General features: G+C 36.8%; 5 protein-coding genes and 1 pseudogene across 8 annotated transcripts in view; 3 read left to right on the top strand and 3 right to left on the bottom strand.

Annotated features, from left to right (window-relative positions):
• LOC311275865 (discoidin, CUB and LCCL domain-containing protein 1) overlaps window positions 1-1,984 on the top strand; it is an 18,100-nt gene extending 16,116 nt beyond the window's left edge. Inside the window, exon 15 of the mRNA XM_084385146.1 lies at window positions 1,110-1,984. Coding sequence (XP_084241272.1) covers window positions 1,110-1,522 — 413 coding nt within the window. The 3' untranslated portion in view covers window positions 1,523-1,984. The remainder of the gene's footprint in view (window positions 1-1,109) is intronic.
• ptprub (protein tyrosine phosphatase receptor type Ub) overlaps window positions 1-8,503 on the bottom strand; it is a 246,951-nt gene extending 238,448 nt beyond the window's left edge. The window contains exon 1 of the mRNA XM_084385145.1: window positions 8,376-8,503. The gene's annotated coding sequence lies outside the window, so the exon portion shown is untranslated. The remainder of the gene's footprint in view (window positions 1-8,375) is intronic.
• On the top strand, window positions 6,636-7,273 carry LOC311276397 (ras-related protein Rab-39B-like; annotated as a pseudogene). Its single transcript has one exon. The product of its transcript is annotated as a ras-related protein Rab-39B-like (transcript).
• A 178-nt stretch (window positions 8,504-8,681) lies between the features above and the next one.
• LOC311275868 (ras-related protein Rab-39B-like) lies at window positions 8,682-14,090 on the top strand. Of its 3 annotated transcripts, XR_014625000.1 has the most exons (4): window positions 8,714-8,848; window positions 8,941-9,171; window positions 11,660-12,201; window positions 13,951-14,090. XR_014625000.1 is itself a non-coding variant. In XM_084385148.1 (3 exons), exons 2-3 carry the CDS (start codon window positions 8,954-8,956, stop codon window positions 12,099-12,101), a joined length of 660 nt encoding a protein of 219 aa, XP_084241274.1. In that variant the 5' UTR covers window positions 8,682-8,848; window positions 8,941-8,953; the 3' UTR covers window positions 12,102-12,393. The 3 variants fall into 3 exon arrangements, 2 of the variants coding, with proteins under 2 accessions (XP_084241274.1, XP_084241275.1); XM_084385148.1 differs by lacking the exon at window positions 13,951-14,090 and having other exon boundaries at window positions 8,682-8,848; window positions 11,660-12,393; XM_084385149.1 differs by lacking the exon at window positions 13,951-14,090 and having other exon boundaries at window positions 8,717-9,171; window positions 11,660-12,393.
• On the bottom strand, window positions 12,680-15,998 carry taf12 (TAF12 RNA polymerase II, TATA box binding protein (TBP)-associated factor). Its single transcript, XM_084385150.1, has 6 exons — window positions 15,855-15,998; window positions 15,171-15,403; window positions 15,006-15,083; window positions 13,991-14,105; window positions 13,636-13,724; window positions 12,680-13,539 (listed from the first exon to the last, which is right to left on the bottom strand). The coding sequence occupies exons 2-6, from the start codon at window positions 15,339-15,341 to the stop codon at window positions 13,504-13,506; spliced, it is 489 nt and encodes a 162-aa protein (XP_084241276.1). The 5' UTR covers window positions 15,342-15,403; window positions 15,855-15,998; the 3' UTR covers window positions 12,680-13,503.
• Window positions 15,999-16,430: 432 nt separating this feature from the next.
• Window positions 16,431-23,877, bottom strand: ctps1b (CTP synthase 1b). Its single transcript, XM_084385147.1, has 17 exons — window positions 23,693-23,877; window positions 22,767-22,945; window positions 22,390-22,560; window positions 21,489-21,589; window positions 21,101-21,217; window positions 20,904-20,987; window positions 20,586-20,818; window positions 20,356-20,488; window positions 20,088-20,176; window positions 17,758-17,852; window positions 17,591-17,653; window positions 17,447-17,490; window positions 17,262-17,358; window positions 17,106-17,161; window positions 16,931-17,027; window positions 16,701-16,845; window positions 16,431-16,591 (listed from the first exon to the last, which is right to left on the bottom strand). Exons 2-17 carry the CDS (start codon window positions 22,930-22,932, stop codon window positions 16,513-16,515), a joined length of 1,770 nt encoding a protein of 589 aa, XP_084241273.1. The 5' UTR covers window positions 22,933-22,945; window positions 23,693-23,877; the 3' UTR covers window positions 16,431-16,512.
• Between the last annotated feature and the right edge of the window lie 847 nt (window positions 23,878-24,724).

Below are 24,724 nucleotides of genomic sequence, written 5' to 3' on the forward strand. Positions count from 1 at the left end.
ACTCCCACAATGCACCACATTGCACAGCTGCGCAAGCCACTCCCACTAATCCAGAAAGCGCATATCTGCCTAAGAGAAATAACTCTTCCGTCTACAAGGCTAGCTACCACCAGAGCTTGAAATTAATTTCACACAAAATGTCTAGTTAGTTGGCGAACTCATTAGTGAATTACTCTTCATTTGTATTTCTTTCGAAGTGGTGAATTATTGCATTGTAACGTTACCTGGATGTTCAGTCAGATGCGGTGCGAAACTAGGATAGTTCACAACACAAACGTCCGTGTCCTCGTCTGATTCAGAGATTTCATCCAGGAGAAGTTGTCATTGTTGAAATTCTTTGCCACAGTCGGACTCTATCTCTGTGTTCGTAGCGGTTCGTAGTTGCATAGTGAGATCACCGGCGCCACCAGTCCGGGCTCCTCGTCCGCGGCAAGCAGGTCTTCTGCCTCGGCTGCTCTTCGCTATGCGGCTTGTAAAGGTAGCCACAAACACCTGATTCAAGCATCAGACTTCCGAAATCCTCTTCCTCTATATCATATTGAGTACTCTCCTCCGCTATTGTCATAACTTTACATCTGTCTCCACAGCGCCTGTTAGCTTAGCTTCCAAACAAGATGGAGGATATTGCTTTTAGTTTCAGAAAGTCAAGTCCCACCCACTGATCTGTAATAGGCCTGTAGCGTGAGCGGTTCCCGCCCCCTGGGAAAGATGAGGAACGAGTGTCTGTAGTCTCTACACTTTTCAATGAAATGTGACTTCCTGCTTATTATGACGCAAAATGATGATTTTTACGTCATAATAAGCAGGAAGTAAAACACTTAAATCCTTATTTCTCCCATCTCAGGGAAAAATGGATGAAAAATCCACATTTATTATAATATATGACTGGGTTTCTAACAATACAAAGCTTAATGCAAATGGGTGAAGTCTCCCTTTAAGACTTCCTAACTCGTAAACACGAATTTCCTAGGAGGACTTGAGCACACCATTAGGACATTTAAATGTGATGTTTGTTCTTGGCATCAAATGTCCAATGATCAGGAATATCTACTTCCTATTTATCTACTATTTCTAATTCTACTACTTTAACATTTCTCTGTTGTTTCCAGACTATGCTGAGCCTGATGTAGGAGCAGGTGGGCAGATGATGGGACTCACATTCCGACCCCCAATAGAGGAGGGCTACACCATCCCTTACACCCTCAACCACTATGACACCCCCGGACAACTTCCCGAATACGCCGATCCCCTGCCACCCGAACCAGAATATGCGACACCCTTCGGCGAAATGCCCACAGACTCAACACTGGACAGCCGACAGATTCTACCTGCGTGTCGATCTACACAGGGCGCAAGAGCAGAGCCGGGCCAACAACAATATGACTGCCCCGCACACAGAGTGATCTCAAACGGGTACTGTACTCCAGTCTCACATGGTACTAGCCAACATAATGCTAGCGTGATCTACTTTGAGCCCCACACGGTAGAACCACTATTGCATACGTACCATGAGCCACTTTGAGCCAAGATGGAATCTCCTACTGAAGCCAATTTGTGACGTTTGTGCTGTTATAATGTAACCTAATGAATGATACAAAGAAGAATGCTGTGTTAAATAGCATCAGGGATCAGCATGTAACAAGAAATTATTATGTGGGTGTTAACAAAAATGTAGGAAACGGGACAAGTGCTTTTATGAGGAAAGCTGTATTGTTCAGATGACCACTGAACCTGTGCATTGTTTTATTTAATGTAAATGTGGGCGTTTTATCTTTAACTAATCAGAATATAGTCCAAGAGGATCTGTGTCTGTGTGATTTCAAACCACTGAAGTATTAAAAAAATATATTCCATTTTTTTATAGTTGTGAAATAAAATTGTGACATTTTCATACCAAAATTCAAGTGATATATCTTCTGTGCTATCTTTTGCATGCTATAAAACTAATTTTAAGGTGCATTAAACTGCTCTCTCTCTCTCTCTCTCTCTCTCTCTCTCTGTCAGGGCATAATTTAAATAATCATCTGGGCCCATATGTATAAAACTTTTCAGAAATGCTCTTAAGAATATCTTAAGTGTCAAAAATTCTTAGTAAAACGTAGGACTTGTCTAAGAGGAGGAGACTTATCTTAAAAGATAAATCTTTACTTGACTTTACTTAAAGGTGCTGTATCTAACTTTTTCACTCTACTAAAGCATAAAAATGCCATAATATGTTCCCGTTTCTCTGAAAAACAGAGTTATTTTACTTTGAAATGTGCGTTCCGTGTTGGAATGTCTTTTTTTGTTTTGGTCTGTGTGATCTCGCCCACGGCCAATTCACCCAATAGTATTTCGACACCCCGGGATGCCAGTTGGCAGGAAACACAGCGTATTGTAGCCTTGGAAATGAGCAAACAAACTGGGTCAGACATATCAGATTCAACCCAACCCAAAAAGCCTCGGCATCCATCTAAAAATCTCAGACGAGAGCATATTAAAACGTGGATAAATCAACTCATCAACTTACGCAAGTCACCTCGGCTTTCATTGTCAACAACGATTCAAACAACGATCTCCGATATTTAGAAATCTGACTGCAGTGCCCATTTCGACCACTAGCTGTCATTCTTACAGACTGCCCCTTTAAGTGTTGTGAACATGGTTGTAAACTAAGGACTACAATGATGTCAACCCAAAATGGCCGACCTCTGAATCAGCCAATAGTGAGCCTGCAAGGGTGAAGTCACAGCAGCATGACACCAATCATGTAATTTAATTATAATAAAATCATTTGATTAATCATTTGACACTGAAACATTTCTTTTAATATTTAAAATTGATTGCATTGTGCAAAATGATCACAAATTTGTGTTGATGCTACGGAATCCTTCTCTATTGATATAGGTCTCCTCATTTATAGTTAGAGCAATGATGCGAACATGAGTTCCATCAACATCTCCAACAACTCCAGAGAAGCTTGCAATCCTCATAAAACTGGCTTGCTTTTGCCGCATGGTTTGAAGATCAGTTGGAAAGTCAATGAACTGCCATACGGGTAGTGGCCAAAAGTGTTGACCAGCCTAGAAAAATGTACATGTTCACACTTTATCCAAATATTATTAAAAATGCATTAAAGATTTTGTAAGCATATTGCGTAGTTGTGCTTGGAGTCAATTGTTTTATTTGTGATAACGCAATGAAACATATCAAATCATACGAAGAAATTATGAACACATGCAAAAACAAGAGAGAACCAGTGTAATATTAATAACTACTTATGCTGTTGTCGATGTGTATTCTTTTTCCTGTGTGAGCTTTTTTCTAAAATATGTAGCTGTAGTTTGCTTTTTTGCCAAATCATTTTGTCAGATAAATACCTTCACTAAGTTTAGTTCTTCCTTCATGTTTAAATATATATTTATTTTTTTTAAATTAAAATTAAAATATTTTCCTCATATTTTGATGGATTAAGGTCATTAAACAAAGGTAAGGTCATTAAACAAAGGTAAGGTCATTAAACAAAAACCTTTGCACATCACTTTTGGCTACTACTCCTGTATGTTTGGTGTGGTCAGTGCCACAATAATGCTATGTAAGACCCTGCTTACTGTGTACTGATGGGCTGAAGTCATCACTGCTGCATTTATCAAGCTGCCAAAAAATGTCATTATTACTTTTCATACTGTAGTCACAGTTATTACATTTCTTACAAGGTCAGTTACAAAAATGATCTCTTTACAATCAAGCCTTCATCGTTTTATCAACTCCCTGCCATGATATCATAATATTCAACATAATATACATATGAAGTGCCATCTGAAATTTTCTTCTAGGATGATCATTTTTATCAAGCTCATATATTTAAGTTCAATAATTTCACTTAAATGGCAATGCAAATTACCTATTAATTGTCATTTAAGTGAAATGACTTAACTTAAATACACAAACTTTATAAAAATAAATTTCAGATGGCACTTAGAGGCTTTTGCATCTGAACTCTATATACATAACTCCAATATATTATCTTTGTTTGAAAGTGTGTGGTCTCCAACTCTCTGCTGCCATCTTGTTACTCCTAGGTTAGGATACCTCTCCACCTCTCGCTGTCTTTAAAAATGTAGGAGCTGAGACCTAGTATTAACACTTAGGAACCTTTATGAATCACACTTATTAAGTAATAAGAGTAAAATTACATCATTCACAATTTTGACACACTTAACCCTCATGTGGTGTTCATGTCATTTTTGACTGGAGAAGATTTTCTTTTTCCTGAAAATACTAGTTAATGTTATCGCATTGAACTGAAACTTAGTGACTTTGTTCACAGAGACTATAACAACTTGTCCAAATTTTTTATTATTTTTTTTTTACTTTTTTTGTGTTGTTTTTTTCACCTTGTTACACTTATGGTGTTCCCGGTCAAAAATGACAGGCCTACACAAAATAGCTTATAAATCCCTCGTTATGCTATATTATCCCCAAAAATTGGATTCAATCTTTTTATCAACTTGTTTCCTTTCAATTAGGACTGGTTTTGTATTCAATTTTCAAACAGTTTAATTGTAGGAGTCATTTATCCGAGCTTATGCACCTCAGTTTTTGAGTGAAAAAAGCATTATTTGTTAATAATTTTGGCAATATTGAGAAAAATGCCTACTATCAAATAAATGAGGCCTATGAATAATCGGATGCAAATATAAATATAAAACCAGTCCTAATTGAAAGAGAACAAGTGGACAAAAAGATTGAATCCAAGATTGGGTGAAAATATGGTATAATGCGTGATTTATAAGCTATTTTTTATAGGCTGGTCATTTTTGACCGGGAACACCACAAGTGTGACTATGTGCCATATTTTTTACAAAACAAAAGTTTCAAAACAAAATTCCTGGTGAAATATTAGAGTAGACTAGTGTGATCAACAGTAGCCATTTTTTTCATTTTTTTTTTTTTCATATTTCCAAATTTACTCATAAATTATTTGTTTTTTACTCAAAAAATGAGATGCCTACTCTCAGATAAATGAGGCCCATGATTAATCAGATGCAAACAGAAATATAAAACCAGTCCTAATTGAAAGAGAACAAGTTGACAAAAAGATTGAATCCAAGATTGGGTGAAAATATGGTATAATGAGTGATTTATAAGCTTTTTTTTATGGGCCTGTCATTTTTGACCGGGAACACCACAGGTGTTATAGGGTTTTGAACACCACATGAGGGTTAAGTCTAAAATTGTATTGCAGCCCCTGGTCTTTAGCAGGTCTTAAAGTTAGGCAGATACCTCATGTGAACAACAACACATAACATATTATTTATCTAACAAAAACAGAGCCTAAATGAGAAGCCATGTGTAACTAAGTACACCCTATGAATTAATTGCTTGTAGAACCATCTTTAGCAGCAATAACTTGAAGTGATCGTTTTCTACATTACTTTATCAGTCTCTCACATCGTTGTGGAAGAATTTTGGCCCAATCTTCTTTACAATGCCTCTTCAGTTCATTGAGGTTTATGGGCAGTTGTGTGTGCACAGATCTCTTAAGGTCCCACAGCAACATTTCAATAGGGTTGAGGTCTGGATTTTGACTGGGCCAGTGCAACACCTTCATTCTTTTCTTTTTCAGCCATTCTGGTGTAGATTTGCTGATGTGCTTGGGAACATTGTCCTGTTGTATGACCCAATTTCACCCAAGCTTTAGCTGTCGGACAGAGTGCCTCACATTTGACTCTACCTTGGTTTGAAGTCTGATCTTGGGCGTCCACTCCTGGCAAGATTGGCAACTGTTTTGAATGTTTTCGACTTATGAATAATCTTCCTTACTGTAGAATAATAGACTTCAAATTGTTTGGAAATGGCCTTATAACGTTTCCCAGAGTGATGGGCAGCAACTATTGCTTCTCGAAGATCATTGCTGATGTCTTCCCTCCTTGGCATTGTGTTAACACACACCTGAAAGCTCCAGACCATGCAGCAAACTGCCAGAACTTCTTCTTTTATAGAATTGGTCACGCTTGCTGATGATCAATTAATCAAAGACATCAGATTAGCAGCGCCTAACTGCTACTTACCCTCTTTATTCCTATGGAAGCAGTAAGGGTGGACTCACCAATGGCTTCCCCATTTTGTTAAATAAATAATGACACGCTGTAATTTGTCATGTGTTGTTGCATTTTAAGACCTGCTTTTTATGTCCTGATAAATAATACCGTAAAATTCAATAGGGTGTCTTTTCTTTTTCACATGACTGTATAATACACACACACATATACACAAAGATTTAATTTTATCATGAACTTCTGTCAGCTATCATCAGAGTTTGAGAAATACGTCCTATGCTCGTATAAACCCGACCTGTTACATAAATACCTCCAACTTCTGTGTCATATGATCATATGAACCTGTTGGACAACTAATTTACTATATAAACAGGAAAAGGTTACACAAATCAAATCAACAATAGAAATTCCAACCCCTTCAACATTCAAGCTGGAAACCTGTTCAAAAACAAGTAAGTACAGATCCTGAAATTTAAAACTTGAATTGTAGACTTAACTCTACCTAAAACTGAAATCTGAATATCAATTATAATTTGATGGATTCTTAGTTTTTCTGGTCAGATCTTTATGGATCCTGGAGCAGTGTCAGCAGTCATGAGTCACACTGAGTGCCTGTACCATTTTAAAATGATCATGATAGGTTACAATAATGTGGGAAAGTCATATATGCTGAGGCTCTACAAAGAGGGCCTGTATCCAGAGAGAATGTATTGCACTATTGGAGTGGACTTCTGCATTCACATCCTAGAAGTGGAGCCTGGGGTGAGAATGAATCTACAGATATCTCAACACACACAAAATTTAATAGTACAATGTAATAGTTGTTTAACGTCATGAACTCTGTTTCCAGTAGTAGTATCAAACTCTACTTTTCTGGTACAGCCGGATGCCTGCTGGTGTTTGACCTGGGTAATCGGGAGTCTTTCAGCTACATTAAGCATCGGCACAAGGAGGTGTGCAATATTGTGCAGCCGTACACTGTGATCTTCGTGCTTGTGGGACACAAGTGCGACATAAAAGAGCGGGAGGTGAATCAATACAATGTGGAAGAATTTGCGATTGAATTGGGAGCACCGTACATCGAAGCCTCTAGCAAAACAGGCCACAATGTGGAAGAAGCTTTTGAACTGTTGACCCGGCGCATTTATCAGGGTTATCTGAGTGGAGAGGTGCGCTTGCATGAGAGCTGGGGCAAGATCCATAAAAATAAGCCAGCGGAAAACAACAAATGAAGTCAACATGAAACTGCATGTTTTCCATTTTATGGCCTTTCCAATGTAATCATGTACTTAGAAAAAAAAGCAAGACATAACCACTTAAAATCACAAACATTTAATTACAATATTTAATTACAAGTGTCAGTTGACTGATTTCTACTATATTTTAAATGTGTATGAAATAAATTTAATTTAACAGGTTAATTTCATTCAAGTGCTTTGTGGTTATTTTGCATACTTGCTTAGCCTACTTGTGCAAGGTTTTTTTAAATTTAATATTTAGCTTTTTTGTTTATTCATGTTTGTTGATATTTGATCCAAATATTTGACTAATTTGATTTTACTTTTATGATGAATGTAGTAGCCTACATAGCTTTTGCCAAGTTTGAATACTTTTTTCACAGATTTCCCATCAAGATCACACAGCAGAAAACACAACACAGTCAGCATGAGCCCCAGTAAAGCTTGAACTTCCTTTTACGGATGATCTTTTTTTTCTTTCTTTTTTTGTTTACGGATGTTTAGTATCATAGTCATAGAGAAAGAGCGTCCCCTAGCGGCCATCAAGAAAAATGCATTACAAGCACTGATCTCTACATAGATCAGTGATTACAAGGTGTTTTAATGAAGGACACGCTACAAAAATATGCATAAATTAATTTAATAATAAATTATTTCCAGCAGTATGAGGAGTCGTGAATCGTGAGTAAAACTGTCCTGTTTTAATGGCCATTTTAGTACTTTTAAGTTTATTAGACTAACAAAATGACGAGTGCTGTTTAAACGTATGCTTTCTCGCTTCACTGGATCCCCACCCTTGCTATCCTGATATAAACTACATTCCAAGTTTCTTAAGTGCACTTAGGCCTATCGGTGGCTTTTTGTGTTTCAGTACATACAAAAACGGATACCAGTAACACACTGTTGATAGTTCTACAATTAAAGCCTCATTGGAGTTATAAAGCAGTCCACTAAACTAACGTAACCGAAAACAAAGTGAAACACTCTATTTATAGCTCAAGCCAGCCTAAATCGTCTGTCTGTCTGTGTCCTAAGAGAGTCAGTTCCATTGTTGTTCTCCTCCTGTTTGGAAAGCCTCATTATAATGGAAACTAACCTGTAAAGGTGGTGAGGAATATTGTGGGCTTGATTTCATCATGACATTGGAAGTCTTCCAGCCATCTTCAGAGGTTATGACCTGGGTGGAAGCATTGTCATGGTTGGCCTATTGAGAAAGTCTTAGCTGAAATGTGTTTGCTCATTACATGTGCTTTTATGTGATGCATGCCACTAGCTGCTGGCCTCAACAGGAAATGCTGGGCTTGTCCTGATATGATACTGCATGCTCATTCCCTCCGGTCTTTGAGAAATTCCTAACTTTCTGCTTGGTATTTATAAACTCCGCCCCTCACATAAACCCTGCCCACTAACAAGTATGAACAGACAGAGATTAAAGAAACAGATCAAGTAGACACTCCCAACCCTAAAACGTTCACACAGATGCTGCTCTTTACAGAAAAACAAAGTGGAACCTAAGGAACTATGGGTTTGTTTCTACCTATTTAACATGAGAACTTCAAGTACTCTAAGGTAAGGGGTTCTCTGGTCAAATATCCAAGGATCCTGGTGGAGTGACAGTTTTTAGTGAACTCTAGCCTTTTCATTTATCACGTTGGTTTTAGCTCTCGGTGAGTCATGGATCTCACGTTGTGGCAGTACCAGTTTCGAATCATCATGCTAGGAGACTCCACGGTGGGCAAGTCATCCATGTTGAAGCGATACACAGAAGACCTGTTTCTGGAGTGCATCAACCAGACTGTCGGAGTAGACTTCTATGTACACTTCCTAGAGGTCGAACCTGGAGTGAGGGTCAAACTGCAGTTCTGGGATACAGCTGGTCAGGAGAGGTTTAGGTAAGTCCAAACATTCAAGCTTTTGAAAGTTCTACCATGAATTGAATGACTCCGTCCCAGATTATTCTGTGGAACACAAATGGAGATTTTTGGAAAATGTATCCATCTCTGTGAGTCTATATAATGCAAGTGGATAGTAACCCAAAATGTGACGCTTCAAAAACCACACAAAACAAACACGATGGTAATCCATACAAGCCCAAGTGAGGAACGAATGTCTTCTGAAGAAAAACGATTGGTTTGAATGAGAAAAATACAGATATTTTAATATTCTTAAAATATAAACCATCGCTTCATATGGTTTATATTTTATATGTGTGTTCACTTGTGCACCCTCTGTAATTCCACGTTACGTCAAGCTAGTCTCAGCCTCAGTCACGCCCTCGGACCATTGGCTGAACATTTGATGCATATGGAACACTTTTCTGGAAACACTTCAGGAATTTCGAAGTCATGATCTGATTGGTTGAATTCTACAGGATGTTCGGGAGACACGTGTGTCGTGTTCTTTAACAGTTCGCCTGGAACCAAATGCCATGACGCCAAAACCCCACGTGGAAGAAGATGTTTACAACTTTGACAATGAGCGCTTATCAGGATCAACTAAACGCTGGATTTTCAAAAGTATGTGAAGTTTGCGGCTCCATTGTTGCAGTAAACTTGCACAACGTTCTTGAATTAATAATTTATAGATGCACTATGTCTGTTATTGCAGGGATATCGACATTATATTTTCACGCCCCTAAAAATGACGCGGAACAAAACAAACTGTGATTGGTTGCGTTACATGTCAGTGAAACGTCCTCTTGGGCAGTCCTTGTCCAAGAAAAGCTGTGATAGAGACCAGACCTTCTGCCATCAGTCTGAAAGTCTGGCTACGCGAGACTAACGTCAAGCAAACACATATATGACAGCTAGCCATGGTAGTTAGAATTGTATAAAACATTATTTTCTCACACAAACATTTCACTTCAGAAAACATTACTTCATCAAAAGGTGCTGTATGGGATTACCGTCATGTTCGTTTTGTGTGATTTTTGAACTGTCAACTTGCATTATATCAGGTGTGTCCAATCCTGCTCCTGGAGGGCCACTGTCCTGCAGAGTTTAGTTCCAACTTGCCTCAACACTCCTGCCTCGAAGTTGGTAGTGTGCTTAGTAAGACCTTGATTAGCTGGTTCAGGTGTGTTTTAATTGGGGGTAATTTTACAGGACAGTTGACCTCTGGGAGGGGAGCAGGGTTGGGCATCCATGAGACTCACAGAGTCCGAGTATTTTTCAAAAAAAGTTTGTGTTCTACAGAAGAAAGTCATATACATCTGGGACTGCGTGAAGGTGAGTAAATGATAAGAGAGAAATTTAACTTTGGGGTGGAGTATCCCTTTTAAGGTGAACAATCCACTATTGTCCAAATGGCGACAGAAGAAGGACTGTTTTCCCCTCAAAGTATCTTCTGTACGTTTAGTCAACAGTTTAAAGAAGTTGCCTTGCTTCTGTAAAACAGAATTGTGAAACATATTACTCATCACGACAGCAAGTATTCTCATGATTCTTTAAGGAAGTATGTTGTCAGTCTACACTATAAATGGATTCACTGCCAAGCGCGGCTCCATAGGGCTTGGCCCACTTAACTGTCCCACCCATGCAACAGTTTGGCCCACCTGGAAAGGTTTATAGCCCATCTAGCATCTTTGAGCTGGAGTTGGGCCTGTTCACTGGTATGCATACATGACTTTAAAGAGAGAGTTCACCCAAAAAGGAAATTACTCACCCTCATGTCATTCCAATGTCTCATGGGTGACGAGCCTTGTGATGAGGGGGAGGAGGCACTTATTTAACAATACTTATTTAAGAGTTATCCAAAATAAAATTCACTGCAAAAATGACATGGATGACCTGTAAAGGTGAGAGCCACATCTGAATTGGCTTGTAAGGGGGTTTAAACCCATGAAAGTCAACATTATTTGACATATAACTCATTTTATTGATCAAAGATTCTATACATAGCAAGATGGTTCACTCATAATATTACTATCATCCAGTTTACCAATTGGCCAGTTGCCAATTGAAGCTCCAGTTCTCATAGAAACAGTGTCCTGAGATGAGCACTTTTCCATGCACGCTGGAGGGACCAATGCTATTTTAATGCTGTTCGTTGGTAAGAAACAACGTTATGGGGCAGTTCATGTCAGATTTTATTGCTGATTTGATGTTATTTAAATTTTAACTTGGCAAGCAGTTTTTGAGATTTCAGTATTTCCCCATTCAAGTAGATAGGAGTTGGTCTTGCATGCCTGAAATAGCTGCCTGGAGGCATTGCAAAAATGGCAGTAGAGTGAACTGACTTTCCTTGAAAAGGCCTTTGGAATGATACAGAATATCCAATGAGATTTGGGAATTTATTGGCTGGTAAAAAGAGGCCGGAATGGAGCCAGAATTAATGTAATGTATAAATACATGATTGATTATAATTGATTATCATTTGCAGGTCTGTGACTCGCTCCTACTACCGGAACTCAGTCGGAGGTCTTCTGGTATTCGATCTGGGCAACCGCAAATCTTTCGAAAATGTGCAGCAGTGGCACGCGGAGGTGTCAGAACGTGTGCAGCCCTACACAGTGCTCTTCGTGTTGGTGGGACACAAGAGTGACCAGGACAAGGCCGGACAGCGAGCTGTGAACCGAAACGAGGCAGAAAAGCTCGCAAGCCAATTGGGAGCGCCGTACATCGAGGCCTCGGCCAAAACGGGTCACAACGTGAAAGAGGCCTTTGAACTCTTGACCCGAAGGGTTTACCAGGGCTTGAAAAGCGGAGAGATCCAGTTGCGTGAGGGGTGGGATGGAGTCAAGAGCTCAGCTCCTACAGCCCAAATGTCCCAGAAGACACAAAACAATGAAGCTTCTGAGAAAAACAAGAGCTGTGCTTGTTAACTTAAAATATATCGCAACCTTTGAGTTCACTTCTTCAAATAGGATGGATCAGTCTGACATTGCCAAATACACCTACAACTAATCTCTAGGACTTTAAAATGTAAGATTGTAGGTATTAAATTTGATCAGACAGATCTTTCCTCATGGCATGGATATGTGCTTTTCTGCAAGATTTCAGCTTTTGTAAACCACACTGAAACACTTAACGTCATTTACACACATGTGCACATTTGATTTCCAAATGTTTGTTCATATTTCTAGGCTTACCTTGGATAAACGTGTTTTTAGTGTGGCATCAGTGCAACTCGTTTTTATTTCCACATTACTTTAGCACATGACCACATAATTCCATAAACATGGATTTGGTTTAGTTGATACAGAAAGGGCTGCCTTAATTACATGACATTCCAAAGGTTTTTAAGAGCTAATCCTGTAGATATGCAAATGATTCACTAATATTTGACTTTCAAAGGTAAAGGGAGATTTTAGATATACAGCTGACACAGTCTAGACACATTGTTGAAACAGTTTGTCTTGGTTACTACTTCTGATATGAAGTCAGTCCAACACAATGCGAGTGAGTTCATTGTGAATAAATCACAATTAAGTTTTTTATTCATGAAAAACAGGAGACTGTAAAACACTGTGATACACGGCCAAAAAACAAAAAAAAACAAAAAAACAATTCAGTTTATACTCAGTTTAACTCCACAAATTATTTTTTTTAAATCTGCCCACAGCAGGTGGGGTTTATGCACCATTTCCCACACGTCACATATATAACCCCCTCTAACAATTAACATCTGCATTATGTCACTAGTTCCAATGCAATTAATTACATGGGGAAGTGGTATTTATTTCTCTGGTAAAAATAACTGTTTACCTTTAGAAAGTCACACACTGAGGATTTCTCTATAATACTTAATATTACTTAAGTGACGAGTTCTACAACACCGAACATTATAAACAAATCAGACACATGGTGATTGTAATTGTGCATAGCTACTAATGCCAGCTGAGCAGAAGTTGTGCGACTGCATGATGGGTCAACTAAACATGTAATATGAATAAAAATGTGGTTTGTGGGTTAAACAATAAAAAAAGAAAATCTGATGTTTTTTTTACAGAGCTCTGTGAGATTCTATCATATAATAAAACCCCAGTATAGCACCAAAGTGCTCAAACTAAATGTTCACATGGTGATTTAACACAAAGTGAACTGTACAGACTAATGACGTCAATTCCTGCACACCTTTTGAATGGGAAATGTCAAAAGAAGTGTACTGCAAATAGTACAACGCATTCTTCCTCTTTGATTAACATAACATGTATAGGTTCAAACCCTATCCACTTCCAAAACTTCCAGGGAAAAAAAAAATGTTTGTTGGTACTTCCGATCTTGCTACTTTTTGGTTGTTTTGCGGATCAATGCCATTCTCTGAAACAACAGAAATAGATATTTAGTTATGCAAGTCATTTGTTTTTCAAAATCATCTTGAGGGATCAGTTTAAGTGCATGAGAGCAATGGCTGACCTGTTTGTGGGCTTCTGTGGTGCATGCTTTCTTATACGGTCGGATCTCATCTGAGCCAAAACCAGGAATCCACATGTTCCACTGTCGTTCTGTAATTCAAAACAGAATTGCAGATTATGGATTATATTAATGCAATTCCGTAGATAGTCATTCAAACAATCTGCAATTGGCCTTGATTTAACAACTTATAGGATACATAATGTTTGCTGTACCTTTATTTTCTATAAAATTACTATTATAGTAAGAAAATTCAATTAAGTTTATTGTAAACGGATGCATTAAAATAAAAGGATTTTTTTTTTTTTTTTTTTAAAGGCACTTAAACCACTGGAAACTGTATATTCAAGACCCTCACCAAGGTGTAGCTGGACATCTTTCACTTCAAGAGTATTTGACTTCCTGTGTCGTGCAAGTTGACATGCAGCAGTCACCACGCTCTCAATGAAATCATCAGCAATCTGCAAGAGCATCTGTAGGGAAATGACTCAGGTCAACAGACAGCAGTGTAGTGACAGTCACAGCAAGTCATTTTACTGTCTGTCAGCAAAGCACCAACACACACACATATATATATATATATGTGTGTATAATATATACATATATATGTATGTGTGTAATATATATATATATATATATATACACATAAGAATATATTTATACATACTACCATTCAGAAGTTACGGGGTTGGTAAGATTATTTTTTATTTCTCTTATGCTCATCAAGGCTCTATTTTTTGGATAAAAAAATACCATAAAAAACAGCAATAGTGTTAAATATAATTACAATTTGAAATAACTGTTGTCCATTTTAATATATCTTAAAATGTCATTTATTTCTGTGACGCAAAGCTGAGTTTTCAGCATCATTACTCCAGTCTTAAGTGTCACATGATCCTTTAGAAATCATTCTATGCTGATTTGCTATTCAACAAACATTTCTTATAATTATCAATGTTGAAAACAGTTGTGCTGCTTAATATTTTTGTGGAAATCATAATACATTTAATTTTTCGATGAATACAAAGTTCAAAAGAACAGCATTTATTTTGTAACATTTGTAAATGTCTTTCCTGTTATTTTTTGTTCAATTGAATGCATCCTTGCTAAATAAAAGTATTACAATGCTAATATAAAATATTTCTAAGCACTGAGCTGAAAAAATGGGAAGTGGATAGTAGGGACTGATATGAATAAATATGACTTTTTTTGTTTTTCGAATTTTTAATTAGCAGTGGATATAAAGGTACATTTCTCATTTCAAAATGCAACAATTAACTATTATAAAACGCTTCCTTATGACTGAGTAGTTCAGTCAACCTACTGACTTGTCAATTATGAAAATATCACTAATAATACGTCATATTAAGTACCTCCTCCACATCCTCATCGAGCTGCTCATTAGGGTCAATTTCACGCACGAGGTCCTGCAGCTTCTTCTTGCTGAGCACCTGAAGGGAAGATATTAGATCATAAATGGTATGAGGAATACAAATGGAGTAAGAATCTAATACATTTGATCTGCTATAGTGTCTCACCTGAGTGCCTTCAGGACTCAGTCTTCCAGCAGGTCCAGGGGTGCCTGGAACTTTGCCGGGGACGACGGTGCTGTTGGCCATGTTGGTGGAGAGGGGAGGTGTTGAAGAGGCTTCTGCTTTCACAACAGCGTAGAAGTTAGAGCGACTAGCCTGTGGAGGGTACTGGGTCATACTATGATAGTCAAGAGATATCTGTCACGAGCCTCTTCAAAGCCAGCGTGAGGTCTATTCAGCTGCAAAAAAAAAAAAAGGTATTAAGAGAGATTATATTGAGTTGAGTCAATGCATCCCATAGATAAACGATCTTAAATTTTAAACAAAACCAAGAGCTTTTAGAGCTACACAGTGCTCACTAGGAAAAACATCACAGAACTGTCATTCGCTCTGCAGGCTAACGACTTTAGCTTTTTAGCTTTGCTGATGTCTTCTGAGATGATTAACTTTAACTATTTGGACAAACGGGGATGTAAGGGTGCTATTAATAGATTTAGCAATACAAATTAACAAATAAATCTTGGTTTTTGTCCGAATGTCTTCGTGGCTGCTGTTATTCATCACCGAACACCGATCATCTTCAGCTCAACATATTAGCAGCTAGCGAGTAAACATTGGTGCCAATCCACGTCTCGTGATGCTTTCCTTTGGTTTCATGTAATCCTGTTAGATGGTAAATTAGTGTGATACCTGATCCAAATAATTTTGTATTATCTTCCCATCTTCGACATTTATAAATTGGAATTATTCAGAAGCCCATGTAATTTGATGTTGTTCCTTCTACAGGCGCCTCTTCTGGCGAACGGAGCTCAGCAGAAATATCGCGAGATCATCAGAGGGAATAGAGTTTTACAAAATAAAAGCACAGTTAGAAAATAAATAGCCCTTCCTCTGAGGACAAATAGTTTTCTTCCAAAGCACGTTAGTAATAGTTAAAAAAAAAACCTTTTACCTATTTTTTTAAAAAAATACCCTAAAAATAAACCTTTTATATATATATATATATATTTTTATTATTATTATTTATTTACAGTACTGTTTGTTTTTTTGGATCTGTAAATTACCAAAAAATTTCCAGATATGGGATTACCGTTTAAGGTAGATTAATGTATTAACTGGTTTTCCCTGTGTAAACATTGACACAATGTTTAATTCTGATGAATATACTTTTAAAGCTGTGTACTATTCTTCGGGTGTATATTTCTTCTGGTCTTGCCCCATATGATTTCACTGTAAGTATATCACTGTACACAGACCACTTAAAAATGACACAAGCCTTTTTTATTCATTTATTGAAGTTCATAATTTCATGTCATATATGTTTTTTATGATTATGTGGATATTCCCTTTAAGAGAGTGATGGAAATTTGATTTCAGATATCTCCGAGTCTGGTGAACTACTGCCACTTCGGTCACTGTATGCGTCTCTGAGAGATAGAGAGAAAAGAGAAAACAAGATAATGAGACAATCTATATGCTAGTTGTCTCCACTTTAAATAGTTAAGCTGATATGAGAGAATTTACTAGGCAACAAACCGTGGTGAGAGCCGGCATCCCTTCTGTAGGTAGTTCTGTAGTTTCCCAGAAGCTGCCAGTAAAAGGCCAAAATAAGGAGGCGAGGGTTTAATGGGGCGAGAAGTGAATTCTGGATGGTACTGCACTCCGACAAAATAAGTTTGATCTGCTGTGACAGAAGAAACGAGCTGAAGCGAATACTGACTGACAACTTCTCCATACATAGGTTCAGATACTGGACATGCACTGACCTTCAAGTTCAATGATCTCCATCCGCTCCCCCTCCAGGTCCTGACCCACAAATCGAAAGCCTCTATCCTCAAAGTGGTGCTTCAGTTCTGGATTCACCTGGAAAAATGCAAAAGGAACTGATTGAGCTAATGGGATTAATGATTAATCATTTTTGCAATTATTACTATTGTGAACCTCAAAGCGATGTCGATGCCTTTCGTCCACATATTCAGCATCTCCGTACAGCTTTCCTACAACAAAATTCTAAATTACGTAAACATATTTATCAGTTTCTATTTTTGTGATATGTGACCTTCACATTTTACAATGGCACAAAAGATCTCAACTTACGGAGAACGCTGGAGGTGTTTTTGAATAAGGTACGCCTTTTTCCTAACCTCATGGTTCCTCCCATCTGCCCAGGATTGTGCTCAGGCATTTCAATCACCTGGGTTAAAAAAAGATCTCAACACACCATGCAAAAAAAGGAATCATTGTGCAGAGATTCTCATTTGTTTTACCAAAACAACACCTACCACTGGATGTTTTGTTTCAGGATCAAATTCTGTAGAATTGGCATCTGTTAAGAAAAAAACTGTTAAAATAAAGAAATATAAACATTCATTTAAAAGCATATGCTTTAATAGACATATCAGAAAATCTAGTTTGGGTGTTGTTACCTTCCCAGCCGAGTACATTACGAGCAAATTCACACACTGCCAGCTGCATGCCCAAACAAACACCTGCAGAACAGGGTTGATTTCAGATTTAACCACAGGATTGCTGTGATTATATCATATTTTGTCACTAGCACTGAACCACTAGCTTTCTGAACATAATTTGTTACCTAAAAATGGCTTCTTTTTTTTTCTCGCCCAGTTAATGGCTTGGATTTTTCCCTCAGTGCCTCGCACACCAAAGCCTCCAGGAACAAGAACCCCACTATCAGCACAATGAAATAGTCAAATATACATTCAATAAATAAATAAATAGATATTCAAACTAACAACCTTAACAAAGTCTGATTATTACATACAAGTGTATTCTCACAGATTCTCACAGAAAATCAAAGTGAAATGCAGTATGTAAACAATTTTATTTCCATAAAGTGACATTTTATATTTAATGACAATACAAGTAGTAAAAGCAGAACCTGATTTTATTCATAGAGTACTGATTGAATTGTGAGAGTTTGCTTAAAACAAAGCCTATAAACAGCTTTTGGATAATTGGTTAGCATAGTCCAAGAGCCCATATAGTTGAAATGACATCAGCAGAATGGAACTTACAAGTTTGAGGTAAGTAAGAGTTAAAAAAAATAAAATAATTAATACTTTTATTCAGCAATGATGCATTAAATCAATAAAATGTGACAATAAGGACACTTATAATGTTACAAAAGATTTATATTTCAAATAAATGCTGTACTTTTGAACTTTCTATTTATCAAAAATCCTGGGAAAAAATTTATCCATATTTCCACAAAAATAATATGCAGCACAACTGTTGTCAACATTGATAATAAGAAATGTTTCTTGAGCAGCAAATCAGCATATTAAAATGATTTCTGAAGGATAATGTAACACTGAAGACTGGAGTAATGGCTTTGCCATCACATGAATCAATTACATTTTTAAATACATGATATGTATATTATTTTAAATTGTAGTAATATTTCAAAATTCTGTATTAGGAATTTTTAAGGCCAGACAAGTAATTTGTTGAGGTCAATTTGTAAAGAAAGACTACACGCCTGTTCACATATATATTCAAATGCGCATACCTATAGACTAAACACGTAATACACATGTGCACACAGTCGGCGTTTTCACATATTCGCATTTTTTAAGTTTACGCGGAGATGCGAACGTTTTCCGAAATTTTTCAACGCATGCACCTATTTCAAGGTTTGCTTCTCGAGCCACCAGGCACTGTTGTCGTGCGAATGAGCGGGCCGGAGCGCATTAAGGGTTTTCTGTTAGAACGGTGTCGTGTAAGCAGTCCCTAAGTTAATAACTAATGATCTTTGCAACGGAAGGAAATCAATCAAAACTAACTTTAGCTGGACAATAACATTATTCTAGAGCTGTTGTAAAGCCAAAACAATCTGTTACTTTAATTTCCTATTACCACTGTAAAGCTGCTTTGAAACTATCTATATTGTTAAAAGCACTATATAAATGAAGGTGACTTGACTTAAATACTGTATTTTTGATCAAATAAAAGCAGCCTTGGTGAGCATAAGAGACTTCTTTCAGAAACATTTAAAAACTGGCCTCAGACTTTGGAACAGTAGTATACAGTGCTATGCATAAGTTTAGACACCCATGCTAAAGTTGACTAAAAAGAGGAATAAAAAATCATCTTTTGGAAATTGAACTTAATGCCTTAATTAAAAAAATTAGGAAAAATCCAACCTTTAAGGACACCAATTTTCTTTGTGAAGGAATAATGTATCGTAAATAAATAAATGTTCTTCCTTAAAATACATGGTGCATAAGTTTGGACACCCCTATGTTAAATTCCCATAGAGGCAGGCAGATTTTTATTTTTAAGTATTTTTTTTTTTATTTTTTTTTAGGATACTATGCATCCTGATAAAGTTCCCTTGGCCTCTGGAATTAAAATAGCTCCACATCATCACATAGCCTTCACCATACCTATAGATTGGCATGGGGTACTTTCCATAAGATCATCTCTCAATGCAAATCAAACTAGCTATTATGCTAACTGAAATAAAACCATGCCAATCTCTAGGTATGGTGAAGGCTATGTGATGATGTGGAGCTATTTTAATTCCAGAGGCCAAGGGAACTTTATCAGGATGCATAGTATCCTAAAAATAAAAATAAAAAAAATACTTAAAAATAAAAATCTGCCTGCCTCTATGGGAATTTAACATAGGGGTGTCCAAACTTATGCACCCTGTATTTTAAGGAAGAACATTTATTTATTTACGATACATTATTCATTCACAAAGAAAATTGGTGTCCTTAAAGGTTGGATTTTTCCTAATTTTTTAAATTAAGGCATTAAGTTCAATTTCCAAAAGATGATTTTTTATTCCTCTTTTTAGTCAACTTTAGTATGGGTGTCTAAACTTATGCATAGCACTGTATGTTGTTAGTTGCATCATTTTCTAGCGATTTGTCAAGTGTATTTTGGGAACACACTCACTCAGCACTGCAGAGCTTCTGCCAGGCCTCATGGTATTTAACCGGCTCCTCCTGCAACGCTGCCGGCTCCAGATCTGCTGAATCTATGTACTGAAATAAGGTACCATTTTCAAGTATTAAACTTACACACTCAAATATATGTAAGATGTTTAATGTAAGCAAAGCTAATCTTTTTCTGCAAATTATTGACATGAATGAACTAAAATTCATTAGGACACACTCAAATGGAACAGCACAGGATATTGCTACTAGTTGCTGTCATTTCTTACCTTGACCTCTAGCTTATAGTTGATGGCGAGGGCAGAGTGCTCCAGTGCTTTAATAACAGAGGCATAAGAATCTGATAGTTTAGTGTACTTGCCAACTAAAGCAATGGAGGTTTGCTCCAGGAGTCGGTCAGACCTAGGGAGCAAAAACACAGGTCGCTCAAAACAGCTGCAACAACCTTGGAATTGTCAAAAGATTGCAGGTTTTTTGGGACTGTTAGGCGGATGCAAACCTGTCTGACATCTCCTTCCACTTTGTGAGCATTTTTCGAGGTCTCATCACAATGGGGAAGTCCAGCCTGTGGTAGAGGTAGTCAACGATGCCCTGATCCTCCAGGAGTAAAGGTACTCTGTAGATGGAGGACACGTCGTGTACACAGATCACCTGTTCAGGTTCCACATGGCAAAACATGGAGATTTTCTCTTTGACAGCAGTGTCCAATGGAGTTGAGCAACGACAAACAATCTGCAAAAAAAAAAAAAAAAATCTCAGAACTAGAGTGACTTGACATGGATTGGCTCTTTACAACATATAAAGAGTAAAGACTGACCAGATCAGGTGACAGGCCAAGTCCACGAAGCTCTCGGACACTGTTCTGTGTGGGTTTGGTCTTCTGTTCTCCTGTTGAATTAGGCTGAAAATACATCCAAACACCACAGTAGTTGCTTTTTTTTTTTTTTTTTTACTCAAATAAACAATTTTTTAACCACAAAGGTTTAAAAATAAAAAAGTAAGCTTGTTTCCTACCTGAGGAACCAGACTGACATGGATGTTACAAAAGTTCTCCCGTTTCACTTTAAACTGAAACTGTCTAAAAGCTTCAATAAAAGGCATACTCTCAATATCTCCAACTGTACCTCCAAGCTGTGGGAAAAAAAGTAAATACATTTATGCAAAAAATGTATATTATATTAAAATTGTATTTATTCATTTTAACAGTGGTGGAATTTTTTTCATTAAGCTTGAAGATATGTAACATTCCAGCTAACCTACCTAACTAAGTGGGGACTTAAAAATTTACTTTTTTGTATTGAACATTCTTCATGTATTCAGATTTTTTTTTTACATTTAATAACTGTCACTGTCCTTAGTAGCTGTTTCCTCTCAATGTACAGCATAAAACAGATGGATATACCTCAATAACACAGACTTCTGGTTCAATACCGTCATCGTCCACCGAGACCTTAGCCTGCCGCATGACCCATTCCTGTATAGCATCGGTAATGTGTGGTACCACTGTAAAATTCACATTCACCTTAGTGACACCATAATATGCCATTGTTATCTCCAAAGAAGCAGGTATAGTGAGCAATGTTTGTTTAAACTTTTGTAATACAATCAGAGGAGGATATGCAAATTAAGGCTGGTGACATCAAATACTTCACGATACAGTAAACATCACAGTACATCTGTTATGAAGCAAATTATTCATGAAAAAGCAGTTGTTGTATATTGATATATACACTACCGTTCCAAAGTTCGGGGTCAGAATTTTTTTTTAGAAAGAAATGAATGCTTTTATTTCTCAAGGATGCAATAAACTGATTCAAATCGTATCGACAGTAAAGACATTTATAATGTTACAAAAGAATCCTGAAAAAATGTATAGCAGTTTAGACAAAAATATTTTCAATACTGTTAATAAGAAATGTTTCTTAAGCACCAAATCAGCATATTACAATGATTTCTGAAGGATCATGTGACATGTAATGATCCTGAAAATTCAGCTTTGACATCACAGGAATATTTTAAAATATATACAAATAGAAAATGTTAATATATTGTAATAATATGTCACGATATTACAGTTTTTACTGTATATTTGATCAAATATATGCAGCCTTGATAAGCATAAAGAGATCTTTTCAAAAACATTTAAAAAATCTCACCAATGCTAAACTTCTGAATGGTATTCAAATAAAAATGAAGAATATATTTACATCTCAAACACAGATAAGAAATACTGTAATCCTGTTTCTTCATGCCATATTTTATATTTATGTTCCAAACATCCTCATGACTGTTGTGTAACTCACCTTGTACAGTTTTGCCCAAGTAATCCCCTCTCCTCTCCTTGGTTATAACAGACAGATAGATCTTCCCCGTCGTGAGATTGTTATCCTTGGTTAGCCGGATGTCCAGAAAACGTTCGTAATTCCCTAAATCCAAGTCAACCTCACCGCCATCATCTAGTACAAACACCTCACCTGGTAAACATTGTGTCAAGAGAGATTGACTGTGACATGTGGGCACAGATATAAACAAAAGACAGCTGTCAAAGCCATCAGTAATTTATGCTCTGTATGTGCTGTAGGCTATAAACCGATGTTCCAATGTAGCAGTTCATATTTCTGTATCGTCAACAAAAAAAATCTAAATGAGGTGAATCTCTTTTCAAGTAGTTTGCACTTACCATGTTCATAGGGAGAGAAAGTGCCTGCATCGATGTTGATGTAGGGGTCGATTTTGATAGCAGTGACGTGCAGGCCACATGATTTGAGTATAGTGCCCACACTGCTGGCTATGATCCCTTTACCAATGCCAGATATCACACCACCGGTCACCAGTATGTACTTCATTACTCAACAGCGTCTGTCAGTGGAAGAAAGACAGTGATGTTTATTTCAACAATGATGCAATACAATCTAACAATCAGCCACAAGCAGAATAACAAATGTAAGAGCATAAATAACATCACTTTTTCTTCTTTTCTTTTTTTTTACTGGGACTGTAGAGTTAACCAAAAACACACAGAAATGCAATTTATAAAAATGCCTTGAATATACATCTTCTATGATGAACAAGTCAATTTTTGACCTAAATTCTATTTAATTGTTTTACATTGTAATATTTTTGTGAGACTTAACATCTAACGTTGGTGTAACGTTACCTGTCTTGACTATGGTGTATGTATGTGACACTGACACAAGGAATTAAATCATTAATTGTATTGACAGACCAAATAAAAAAAGTATATTTATACATATACAACATTTAAATATTAACATAAATATATTTAACGTTACATGTATAATGACCATGCCAAATTCTGCAACATCCACGCACTTAATAATGTTCAGAGGACAAAATGTAAACCACGCTGACCTTGTAAACAAAATACGCCAAAGCCTCATTCACTAATGAGTCTATAGCATAAATATGCTAGTATAGCATAATATAGCTTTTTTCGGAGTGTATTTTAATAGGCTCAGAATCAGAGGACCCTAATAACATTACATTACATAACATTGCAGTGAACTTCCATGTTGGTACAAGTGACTCTCTAGGTGCACTGCAATGAAAGCAGACACGGAAAATAAAACGAACGTTTGACTGTACCTGAAATCCTGCCGTTCAAATGTATAAAAACCGTAGATTAAAAACGTCAACCGATTCAATATAAACGAGCCATCTTCACGATCACGACACGTAGGTGTCAGCGAAATGCGCGCGCGGTGAAGCGCCAAAACAACACGTGGTGCGAGACATCAGATACAGCGTGTTTAACTCTAGCTTTGCCACTCACGCAGCATGACTAGAATGAAGGTTATAATAACGTAGAATTAACGCGTAATGATAGATAATAATGTATTGTGATATTTTATCGCATCATTTCTGTATCAATTACATCTAACTAGTCTATTTATTTTTAAAATGTGTTTGCATAAACTTGCTAAATTTACTCTTACATTCCCTGAATGAAACTTGTCTAAATGCAGGTGTGGGCTCACATTCCACTGGTTTGTACTTCCTTCTACGTTTCAGAATTTTTAGAATTCCGTAAGAAATATATATCAATATCTTTAAAATAAAAAAGAAAGGAATTTTCTTTAAAAAGGTAATAAATTAATTATAAATTTAAAATGAGAGGAAGGGTCTAATTTCAAAAGCCAGTCCCAAAACAAATAAATAATTTGTTAAAACAAAACAAATAAATAATTGTTTCTTTAAACTAATATAGTTACGTTAGGTGTCTGACGACACGTAGGAGTTGGAGGAGTCGCGCCTCGCGCGGGAAGCGGAATAATTTAGTAAACTAAACATTTTGGCGGTTTACGTTACGCCCTTTTATCTCGTTCTATCCGATACATTCAGTAATATATAGGCTATATGTTTAAAAATATAATGTAGTAGACTATGTCAAATTTTGAATACGATGGCTATATTGGTCATATTGTATAGTTTTTCAGACGAAATCTGCTGTTTTATTCATTTTATAAATATTTTACAAAAAAAGTAAAAATATAAAAATCCATGTTATCTGAGAAACATAAAAAACTAAACTAGATGTTCTCACAATAAAATTACCGTACAGGACATATATTTGTAGCCACTAGATGGCGCCAGATGACGGCATGAGAAACATTAGAG

The sequence above is a fragment of the Rutilus rutilus genome (genome assembly GCF_951802725.1).
Source record: "Rutilus rutilus genome assembly, chromosome: 17".
Taxonomy (NCBI): domain Eukaryota; kingdom Metazoa; phylum Chordata; class Actinopteri; order Cypriniformes; family Leuciscidae; genus Rutilus; species Rutilus rutilus.